Source organism: Chinchilla lanigera, unplaced genomic scaffold, assembly GCF_000276665.1.
Source record: "Chinchilla lanigera isolate Chin_1 unplaced genomic scaffold, ChiLan1.0 scaffold00019, whole genome shotgun sequence".
Classification (NCBI taxonomy): domain Eukaryota; kingdom Metazoa; phylum Chordata; class Mammalia; order Rodentia; family Chinchillidae; genus Chinchilla; species Chinchilla lanigera.
In genome coordinates this window covers 4572783-4585376 of record NW_004955420.1, presented here as the reverse complement: position 1 = coordinate 4585376, position 12594 = coordinate 4572783, and the positions used below count along the sequence as shown (strand labels likewise).

Here is a 12594-nt window from a genome sequence, read left to right as displayed (position 1 = left end):
TTTTATTCACTCTTTCAGGTCTTACACTAGTGAGACATTATGGTGCTTACAACGTGCAGGTCTGATTTATTTCACTTATGAGTATGGTCTCTACTTGTGACCATTTACCCATAAAAGCCTCGAGTTTATCTTTCTTTATAGCTGAGTAATATTGCATTATGTAAAAGTACCACAATTTTTTTTATCCAAACCTGAGTGGGTGGACATTTGGGTTGCTTCCACAATTTAGCAATTACAAATTGTCCTGCTATGAACATGGGTGCACATATATCGCTGTGATACAATGTTTTGAGATCTTCTGGGAAAATACCCAGAAGAGAGGCATAGCTGGGTTGAATGGGACTTCTAGTTTTGGTTTGCTGGGGAATCTCCAAACTGATTTCCACAGTGGTTTCACCAGTCTGCATTCCCACCAGCAGTGGAGAAGAGTTCCTCTTTCTCCACAACCCTACCAGCATTTGTTACTGGCTGATTTCTTACTGCTAGCCATTCTTACTGGGGGGAGATGAAATCTCAGTGTTTTAATTGGTATTTCTCAAATGCTTAATGATGTTGAACATTTTCTCATGTATTTATTCGCCATATGTATTTCTTTACCTGAGAAGTGTGTATTCATCTCAGCTGCCCATTTTTGGATTGGGTCTTTGAATTTGCGGGGGCTGATATTTTTTAATTCTTTATATGTTCTAGATAGAAGCCCTTTGTCCAAGGGACAGTCAGCTAAAATTTTTTCCCAATTTGTGTGTTTTCTTTTTACTCTTCTGGTGATTTCTTTAGATGTGCAGAAACTCTTCAGTAGGATGAGATCCCAGGTGTTGATTCTTTGAAGTATTTCACGGGCAGTTTGATTTTGTTCATGAACTCTCTCCCTACCCCTATGTCTTCCAGGTTTTTACTATTTCTCTTCCAATATATTTAGTGTTTCTGTTTTCATATTGAGATGTGTGATCCATTTTGACTTGAGTTTGGTGCATGGTGATAGACTTGGGTCTATTTTCAGTCTTTGGCAGGTGGCAAGCCAATTTTTCCAGCACCATTCAGTTTTTATTTCTTAATCAGCACATGATTGCATTACATGATGACTGCATTTCTTCTGTAGCATTGGTACATGTACAAACACATCTCAATTCCTCTTTTCATCCTTCTTCCCTCCTTCCTTGCCTGTCTGGCAAACAGACTTTCAATCTCATTTGAAAGCATAAAAGACCTAGAATAAAATTTTCAAAATCCTCAAAGGAAATAACTATCTATGAAGAATCACAACACAGTAAAGTGATCTTTCAGGAATTAGAGAAAAATTGAAATCTTATCAGAAAATACAAACTATGAGAATTTAGTAAGCAAATGTGATTATAAACAGGGCTGCTTATGGGATGAAAATCAGATTAAACAAAGACCCTTACCAAAGAATATACTTTTGAAGTGTTAAATTCAACGTGAATTATTTCATTAAGGAATAGAAGGACACATTTCATGGCAAATTTAGTTTTGACTTGCATTTATTCCTTCTACCATTACATAAAGGCTGTAAGTTGGGTTAAGCATACAGCTCATTGAAGAATGCCATCTATTTTGCATGGGGCCCTACGGTCAACTTCCAACAGAGAGAAAAATTTAGCAAAAACATCTACAAGGGGCTGGGGATTTAGCTCAGCGGCAAAGCGCCTGCCTGGCAAGCTGCAAGGTCGTGAGTTCGGTTCCCGGTACCGGAGAAAAAACAAAAAAAAAAACAAAAAAAAAATCTACAAACTTAGTAAATATATATGAATTTCAAATTAAGAAATATTTCAGTGATCTTTACTAAAAAAATGTAAACCAAAGAGTCCACGATGCATTGTTTTTAAAGGAGTCATTAAAACTATTAAACAAGACAGACCCCAAACTAGGCAACCTTAACAACTCTTTCAGCTCTAAAATCATAATATTTTCCTTCTACATAAGGTACAAATCATATTATGCATTATTACCACATCAGGTTCAACTTTCTCTTGTATCTTATTGTCATTAGTCTGCTTATTAGATGTGAAAAAAATCATTTTTCAACTTTCAAGAATTTGAGCAAATGTAACTTATTTGAGGCTTTCACATTATTCTCCCTTAAACCTTCTGCTGGATATATACTCATAGAAGTATAAAATTTATTTTTAATATAATTTTAGATGCAGGAAACAGTTATGCTATTTCATCTTTTATGTTGCATATAAGTAGGACATTTTGTATATTATTGATAACTTTGTCACCTTTCCAGGAAACTAATTTTTATCCATTTTCCGCTGTGTTATTGACCCTGAAAGATGCAATGATGACTCGGTTAGGATGAACATAAATAGTAGATGGTAAAGTAATGGCTTGGCTAGCAACAAACACCTTTATGTTTTCATGTGTATTTTTTCCCTCCTAAAGTCATATGATATTTATGAAGGTATTCAGTTATAATTTTTATTGACAACTGACAAAATCTTTCATATTTCAACATATTTTAAATTTTACAGTATATTGTTCAGTAAGAGTCTAATAGATTAAAAGATGTACCTTGTTCTTTTTCTGCTTGAAAATAGCTGCTTTGAATTCTCTTGCACCTGATAAAAAAGAATTGACACAAACTTACTAAGAAAGACTTTTTATTACCCTTGTATATCAGAGGATCAACCATGTTGAGCAGTTAAATTTTAAAATACATTGAAATATTGTTTTATAATGTCATCTAATGTTTACTATTTGTCATCTCTTATGCCTAGATTTCAAATAAAATCAATTATAAAGTATAGTTTTATTTTTAAGAAAGTAGAATAAGGGAAAAGACCACAATATATAAATCAGCACACACAGGTTTAGTAATGAAGAAAATATTTTTATAATTTAAGCATGTCATTAAATAATTAGGTAACTTTTTAGGGTAATTATACCTGACACAATTGTTTTCAGAGATAAAGGGACTGGAATTGAGAAGAAGGTCCTTTATTTATTAGATGATAGCTTTATCAGTCAAGAATATCTTTAATCATAGGTATCAAACAAGCCAACTAATAATGGCTTAAGGAAATAAGGGTTTAATTTTTTCTCACATAAGAAATCTAGCACTCACACAACAGCAAATACTAATTATACTGATAAAAAAATACTTAACTGCTACCCTACATCTACTGTTCCAAATATGGCTGGTGGATTTTGGCTCTTCTTATTTCAAACTGGCTGCTATAGCTCCATGTCCTACCTATACTCAAGGAATAAGCAAGATATATCTGTTGTTTTACCCCAAAGGAAACATTATTTTTTAGTAAAGCTTCCCAATACATTCACGTTCTACAATATTCTTCCATTCAACTATCCAGAATTAGCTCTCATTTCCACAATAAGCTGGGTAACAGATCAACTCAGGGTCAAATAAGAATTTCTTATTGGGATCTGTGGCTATTTTAGCCTGGAAAATTCTGTGTTAAGCAGCAAAATACTACATATTCCAAAACATTTCACATCCACAACTCAAGGGCATTGAATGGCAATATTATTTCTTAGTCCTTTTGGCACTCCAAAATTTGCTCAGATATTTCTCAATATCCCTTAGAGGGATGGTACTTTCCCTGGCTAAGATTCAGGGAATTTGGGTAAAGTAAACTGCATCTCCACCATGCACATAATAGAAATCCTATTGCAAATTAAGTGATTAATGGTTGCCAATCTCAGTGCTTACAATGACGTCTACTTTTTTTTTCAGTTCTAAAATCTATAGTTCAAGGATGATACATTACGGTTAAACACATTCATTAGCTTTTAAAGTATTTTCATATACAACCACGGCATATTCACAACCAAATAATCTTTTAATATACATTTTCAACACAAATATGGATATATATTTACTTTAGTTTCAGTAAACATTGAAAAAATAATCTGGTCATGTATATTGTAATATTTTATTTCAGGGGAGAAATGAACATTTCATATCTATACTGAGGAAGGGAAAAAAATTAAAGGAAAAAAAATCATTGTTATCATAAAAAGGACAAATATTTGAAGTGATACATGTATGGTAGTGAACTAATTTAATTAATCCATATTGTGATTATAAATAATAATATAATTTTTCATCCCATAAATACATACAACTACAATTTGTTAATGTATGGTAAAAATTTAAAAAAAATTAAACCTCACCAATTTAATAGTCTTGTATATTCTTCTAAATTACAATTGGTTTAATAGAACAAATATTCCACTCTAATACTAAGTGAATTTCAGTTTAGTTGTACAATTCACAAAAGTTAGTGTCTTGCAGTGTCTTTATTTCTTTAAAATAAAATGCAGAGACAAAGAACAGGATAGGATGAAAATAGCGAGGAACAGAATGATGATGACAGAGACTGTCTATTTATGGTCCATTAGAGGGTAAAAAAACTCAAGAGACGTAAGTCAGTGGAAAACATTTATAGCTTTGTGCAGTAAAAACAAATTTAGTTTACAATAACAGAATTTTTGTTAAAATCTTCCACATTTCATACATTTTCTTATATGTTCTAAAGAGAGAATGACACAGAAGATAAGCCTTGACTGATTGAGAAAAGCATGCTGGGTACACAGAGGATATATTCCCCATATTCTTACACTTCAATAACTGATACAGTTGTTATGACTCTTATCTTCCAAGTACTGTGATGCACATGGATGCAGTGGTAAAAGAACTTGCAGAAATATAGATTAAAGTGTTACATTTTTGTTCATATCTTATTTTACTGACGATCATAACACATATTGCCAGACAGGGGTTTTAGGTTTTACTAAAATTTGTAACATATCATTTCTAATCAAGACTTCCCATTACTTTTTGGTGTCATACTTGTGTCATGATGATTTTCTTGGTTATGATTTTTCTTAAGAAAGTTGAGAAGAAAATATCTCAAATCATGGGCGAAAAGGTCAACACAGAAACCAAAGAACAGCGGCTATGGTTTCATGTCTATGTTCAGGAGAAACATGAGAGCAGAAGAATATGAATTCCTGAACTTCTCCTGCTTTATCTACTAGTTGATTTCAATTGGGGCTCTAAAAATGTTACTCATTTTTAGTAAAAGCAATGAGCTAAAAATGTATTCATTACATACAATTAAAATATAGATTCTCAGCATATAATACAAGTCCTGATTTGTATTTTTATGCCAAGTACAGACTACAGATAATAATGATTAGTTGGTTTGTCTTGAAAACATAAATTTCTAACTTTGAATTTTGTACCTAAAAAATTGCATCAATGGGAAGAAATAGACAAAAAATATCTTTCAGTGATTTAACAAAATTATTTGTTCCCAGAGTCATATGTATTTAAACCTTAGAAGTATAAATATATTCAAAAATATTTAGCTCTTTTCAGCTACTAATCTAAAAGCAATGGATGAAATACTCTAAAATCTAGAGGCCTCGAGTTGCTAACGCAGTGCCTCAATAGCTGAGTGAGGGCTCGGAGGAAAAAAGACAAGGATAATAAGCAGCACTTGTCCTTTTACATCTTCTGTAAACATGCATTCAGTTCACTGTTTACATATTTTAATTACCTTTGCTCTGTGGAAAAAGTACCAAAACACTATTGAAATAATTTGGGAATCATTTGTCCACAAGAAAGGCAGGAAGGGAAAGGGAAAAATGACTTTAAAAAAAGATAAAATGGAAACAAAGTTTTGTAAACAGGGAGAAGATGGGCTGAATAGAGAACAGGAGATTGGGGGAAAAAGAAGAATTAAAATATATCATGTACAGGCACAGATTCCCTCTGATGAGTGTCATCATCATGTCTATCTAAAATGCACTACTAAACGTAATTTTTAAAAACTGGGTGGCTGGGTGTGGTTGAGCATGCATGTACAATCCCAGAACTTGGGAGGTTGGGGCAAGAAAATCAACGTGTTAGAGGCCAGCTACCGGGAGTTCAAGGCCACCCTGAACTGCAGAGGGAGACACTTTCTCAAAGAAAAAGAAAAAAATGGGTTCATGGTAGTATCATTGCTCCATTCTCACATGAAAATACTTTCAAAATTGTCTCAAAGAAATTTACTTTCCAAGAAAGATTAAGCACTGTTCCAAAATGAAAGTTATCTTTGTGATATCTGCTACAAAAATAAAGCACTAAGATATGAAGTCTAATGCATAACTTTTTTTTTTATTCTTAAGTACTTTGGAGTTTTTTGTGATTTTATATGAATTTTAGGATTATTTTTTCTAGGTCTGTGGAGAAAATTACTGGTATTTTGGTACCAAAAAAGGGAGGGAGAGGCATTGACTTTCATTTATTCTTTTACTGGAATTTTGTCTTGTCTTGCTGTTTTGTTTTGTTTTTTAGACAAGATCTTGCTATATATTTGAGGCTGGCCTTGAACTCATATGTAGCCCAGGTTGGCCTTGAACTTATGAGGATCCTCCTGCCTCAGGAGGCTGAGGCAGGAGTATCAAATTTGAGACCAGCCTGGGCTAAAAAGTGAGCTCAAGGCCAGCCTGAACTGCATAGTGAGACCTTGTCTCAAAAAGGAAAAAATAAAAAAAAAAAAAACACAAGCAATATGCATCATTTTTTACTATGTGGGTGTGCCTTGATACTCTCAAGTGAACTAAAGCAGACACAGTAAGACAAATATTGTATGGTCTCACTTTAGGTGAAATTTCAAAAGCCAGACCCATATAAGCAGAGAGTAGAATAAGGTTGAACAAGGCCTGGGGTGGAAAACAATGGGAAAATTTGGTCATAGGGCATAAACTTTTGTTTTTGGAATGGGTAAGTTCTGGACATCAAGTGTATAGCATGTTAATTAGTTAATAATACTGTATGGTATAGATGAACTTTGCTTAAAAAAAAGTTCTTAAATATACAAACTACAGAAAACAAGTAAGGAGATGGGGAGATGGATATGATAATTAGCTTGATTGTGGTAATCACAATGTATAAATACATTGAAGAATCATTTTATGCTATTTACATATATACAGCTTCTAATTTCTCTTTTATTTTTATTTAATTGCAATAAAGCTGACCAGGAAACTACTAGCACATCAAACCAGTGAAATTTATCCCAGAAATGCAAGACTGATTTAACATCCATAACCCAATTAATAAATATACCTAAAATAAATGACCCCAAAAAAGGATAAGGATGAACCTAACATGCAATAGTAAACATATTATGAACAGAAGGGAACTTCCCCCAAACTGATAAAGGCATCAGTAAGACACCTATCACTAACTTGATGTTTAATGTTAAAAGACTGGTTGCTTTTCCTCTAAGATCAAGAGTAATACAAGGTTATTCATTCTTAAAATATACTAGAGTTCTAGTCAGGGACATCAGGCAATTAAATGAAATAAATACATCTAGATTTGAAAGGAAGAGGTATAATTATCTCTATTTGCTGGTGGTATGTTTAATGTAAAATTATGAACCATTAAAATATTAGAATAAATAAATGAATTAAGCAACAGTGTAGCAAAGAAGGTCAACATAAAAAGTCAGTTATATTTCTATATATTAGCAGGTAATACTTTGAAAATGAAATTAAGAAAATAGTTAATTTGCTGGGAATATAACTCAGTGGCACAGGTGCCTGCCTGGCAAGTACAAGGTCCTGAGTTCAATTCCCAGTACAAAAAAAGAGAGAGAGAGAAAATAGTTATATTTTATAGTAGTATCAAATTTAATATATTCAGGAATAAATTTAACAGAACCAGTATGAACTCACACTTTGAAAACTAAGAACTTATTCTGAAAGAAATTAAGGAAGACCTAAATAAAGGTATTCATATTCACATTCAAAATTACTTAATAAATTATTTTTTTGTCTTTTTTAAAACAGGGTCTCGCTATGCTGTTCAGGCTGCCCTTGAGCTCACTTTGGTTTTGAACTTGCAATGATCCTCTTTCCTCAGCCTCCTGAGTGCATTTTCCTCACCCTCCTGAGGGATTATGGGCGCGTACTACCACATCTGGCATTTAACAAGTTATTAAAATGGCAATATTCCAAATTTAATTTACACAAGAGATATGATTTCTATCAAAATCCCAATTGTTGTATCTGTACAAATTGACAAAGTGATCCTATAATTTACACAAAATTTCAAGGAAACCAGAATAGGCAAAGCAGTCTAAAAAGGACAAACATAAATGATTCACACTTCCTGATTTTACAACTCAATACAGAACTATAGTAAGCACTCTACACGGCATTGCAAAGGATGAATGAAGAGCTCAGTTCGATAAAACCGACTATATACGTAAACCATTACATCATTGCTCAAATGCTTTTCAACACAAGAGCCATAATGTTAGCAAAATTAGACATACATATTTAAAATAATAAACTCAAACTTCTCACATCATACAATTAATTAACTGAAATTTTACCATAGATTTCAGTGTAAGAGCTTAAATACAAAATTTTCCAAAAACGTAAGTCTATTGCTATAGCTTTGCCAAATTTTTTATTTTTATATTACAATATTTTATAGTTTTGCCGGCCGAGATATTGAATTCATTGCTTTGCACATGCTTTGCAAATGCTCTCCCACTTTGCCACAACTAATTCCAAACCTTTGTTAAATGTGACATGTAAAAACAAGTAATGAAAAACAAAATAGGCAAATATGACTTCATTAAAATTGCAGACATTTATGTTTTGATGGTGATCATCACAAAATTAATTCTTACAGAACAGAAGAAAGCATTTCCCAATCAGAGACATGAAATGGGACTTGTACCAGATTATATACAAACATCTTCCAAGTGCTGTATCTCAATAAATAAGTGGAATAAGTAGGTAAAGGATCAAAATAGATTCTTCTCTGAAGAAAATACAAATGGTCAATAAGGCTATTAAAAAGCATTAACTGTTGGAGAAATTCAAAGTAAATACAAAATGAGATACCAGCCATATCCACTTCGATGGCTATATTCAAAACACAGAATAACAAGACTTAGACCAGGATGTGGGGAAATTGGAAACCTGATGCACTGTATTTTAAATGATGCAATCTTTTGGAAAATAATCCAGCAGCTTGTCAAAATACCAAACACAGAATTACTACATGATCCAGAAATTTTACTCCTATAAACTCAAAAGAAGTTAAAATAGATCTACGTCACTGGAACACAAACGTTCATAGCACCTTTATTCCTAAAAGGAAGAAAGCTGAAACAACCCAAATGCTCATCAAATGCTGAATGAATAAATTAAATGTACCTAACACTAATGTTACATGGCAACAAAATAATGATAAAATAGCTATGCCTACTATACTATAAATGGTACCTGGAAATATTATATTAAACACAAGTGACAGCCACATAGCTTATGATTCCACTTAGATGGAATTTCAAAGAAAAGCAAATTTATACAAGACAGAAAAGTATCTTAGTAATTCTCTGCTGTTGGGAGCTAGTAGGTATGCAACTGCTTTAAGATGAGAGAGGGAAGAGAATCTTATAAAACTGATTATGGTGAGGGTTGCACAAATCTGTGACTGTAATAAGCCCTACTGAGTTGTACATTTTAAATGGGAAAATTATATGGAATGGGAGTTGTGCTTCATTATACCTTATTTAATATATATGAAATAGGGATCAGTTCAGTATTTTAGATATATCTAAACTGCTATGGAAGAATTTATATTATAACAAAATCACTGGATGTTTAAAAATTACATATATATGATGTATATGTATATAAGCATATAAAAGTGATGTTTTGTTAATTCTTCAATAACCACAATTACTTACTCATGAGATGTACGCTCCTGTTGGGTGTCAAGTCCTCCAGTTTGAAATGATACCAGATACTCCAAGCCTTATTCTCTATTCCACATTGCTATTTGCATCATACTTACTTTGCAACAAATGTACTTTAAAAACCCAACTTTGTAAAGACAAAGTATTATTGAAAGGAGTGCAGCAAAACAGAATTCTTAAACTTGAAATATTTTCAGTTAATAGTATGAATATCTAAAAGGTATCCTAAAATGAGAAATTTGTGTTTTCCTGGAAAAGTTAAAGATAACAGTGATGTTCCTTTGAGACTCTCAAATGTGTTTAGCTATTGCATCTCACTATTTGCAAAGATATACTTGCAAAGTAGCAAAACTGGGATTCATATGCCTCATCTTGTACAAGTTAATTCTTCAGTTGGCTCAGGAAACCAAAGGGTTATGTCTGTGATCAATGTCTGGCACACACACAAAAAAAGAATTATTTGATCCACAAGATTAGTGCTGATGTCAAATTTCAGGATCATATTTGAATTAAAGTAAAAAGGTTAAATCAACCTGGGCTGGCAAGATGGAAAAACAGTGGTTAAAATTAGAAAGAGGCTTTTTGTCCTATAAAAATTTAAGTTTTGATAAAGAACTGGGTAAATTATTAGCATTTCCTTCTTAAGGACAATTTATAAAATTACCTGTTCTCATCTAAACATAAGTGTGCAGAAGAAATTCAGAGTCATATTTCATGTATTTCACAGATGGATTTAAACATTTATATAATTTTTGGTTTCAAAGTAAGGTGTCTTAAACTGAAATGATGCTAACATTAAAATCCAAAATTAATTTCCATACAATTAAAAAGAAAAACAATGACTTGTACATTGTTATACTGCCATAGTACTTCCTACCTTGAAATTCAGATGCAAGTACTTTTAATGAAAAACCACAAAATATTGGTTACAAGTTCTTCAACTAGCTTTATAGTAATAAATAACAGTATCCTAACTAATCTGTTTATTACATTATTCTTAACTTTCTAGTAAGTTTCATAACTTATGAAATGGTAACAATAGAATAACTCTTATATTAGGGAATTAATTCTTGTTAAGGAATTGACCTTTTCAAAAATCTAAATATCTAGTGTAGTTTCTGGCATAAACTAAGAATGCATAAATTATGGAAGTAATATTAGGTATTATTTCAACAGAATGATCAATTCTTTAAAATGCCCTACGTGCTCTATTCCTAAATTCAGAATATCTAGCCATATGAGAAAAGGAAAGTCATACAATGTCAATTTCAATTATCCATGTCCCTGAAAGAGGCAGTGATGAGACTCAAGAGATAATCCCCAAAGTCCTTTCAGTTCTGACTGTAACCCCGTACAGGCATACATGTGTGACGCACGCATACACTGACACATTCCCCATTTAGAGGCTCAACTAGCACCCAGGTTTGTTGTTTAAAAAGTTATGTTAAGTAAAACTGAACATTGACATTACCAATGCTTTAAAAATTTATTCCACATTGAAAATTGGTAGGAGTAGAGTGTTCTAATTCTATCCCGGTATTAACAAATTAGGGATAAAAATTAAGTAAAACAAGATTTTAAAAAAGGCCCACAGGCATCATTCAGGTCTTAGTCACTTGCATTTCATAAAAATGCCATCTCCATTAAAACAGCATTACACAAAATTTTGCTGGGGGTATGTTTCAGCAGATTGGCCTTCCTAATTACATTTTGCTTCAGCTAATGCTAAAATTAGTTTCTGTTCCCTAAGCACTTATCAGCTCATAGCAGAGGCTACAGAATTTTCTAGATGAGGCACCACCCACAATTAAAGACGTGCTTAATTTAATTCATATCAATCTATACAAATAAATGTGAATTTAATCTTTTCCTTTTGGATATATTTTGATTTTTGATAAAATTCTTGTAAATTAACTATATTATAGAAATATCATAATTCATTTAAAACAAAATATAGTACATAATCATCTTAAGTTGTAATAAGAAACTATTGCTTGTAGCATATTGCTAAACATTATCTAGAAAATCAAGATACATGATAAATTGATCTCTTTAAATAATTTAATGAAATCACATCCTGATATTTGCAGTCACTTTTGGATGCACAATACCTTAAAGTTCTGCCATGACTTCTAATACCGTATATTAAATATTTACAAGGATGACAAAGCAACCATATTTTGATTCAGTTATCTAAATGAATTCTTTGAAGGTGAAGGTTATACGCAAGATCTTTCTTTTTACAAGATCAAGGATCTATACTAATATTTTATGCATGAACAAGTACAGTAGTAGTTGATGACCAAGAAATATTGATTAGTTGATGTGAATAACATCAATAATGAAGATCTTTCTTTTTACTCTGACTTTAAAACATTCTTTTTAACAGTTGAGTTTTCCTAAACCGGATATTCTTGACTTCAAAGCAACAACAACAAAAAATTCAACACAATTTGAATTTTTTGCACACCTATCTTGAGCAAAGCATGTCAAGATCCAGGGCTCAGAAGAAGGTATTAAGATAAGGTGGAATAATTCTCCCCTTGCCATGTCCTCATCCTCAAGACATTTATGACTAATTAGGGCAAGGGATTTACTAAAATTGAAACCAGTAAGAATTAACAGGGGGCCTTGGTCTTGGGTGTGCCCTGGGATTGTACATCTCTAGCAAGCTCCCTGAAGAAGCTCATACAGCTAACTCACAGACTACCCTAGGGAGGCAAGTGATTAAGAGACTGAATGGAATTACAAATTGTGCTGCTATGAACATAGGTGCACATATATCACTGTGATATGATGTTTTTAGATCTTCTGGGAAAATACCCAGCAGGGGGAT

The 12594-nt window shown here is 32.4% G+C and overlaps 1 protein-coding gene across 2 annotated transcripts in view; it reads right to left on the bottom strand.

Moving 5' to 3' along the window:
• The window catches only part of Naaladl2 (N-acetylated alpha-linked acidic dipeptidase-like 2), a gene marked incomplete in the record, with an annotated part of 1228826 nt that overhangs the window by 968780 nt on the left and 247452 nt on the right, over positions 1 to 12594 (bottom strand). For both annotated transcript variants that reach the window (XM_005383020.2, XM_013513456.1), the window contains 1 exon segment: positions 2533 to 2579. In XM_005383020.2, the coding sequence (XP_005383077.2) occupies positions 2533 to 2579 (47 nt within the window).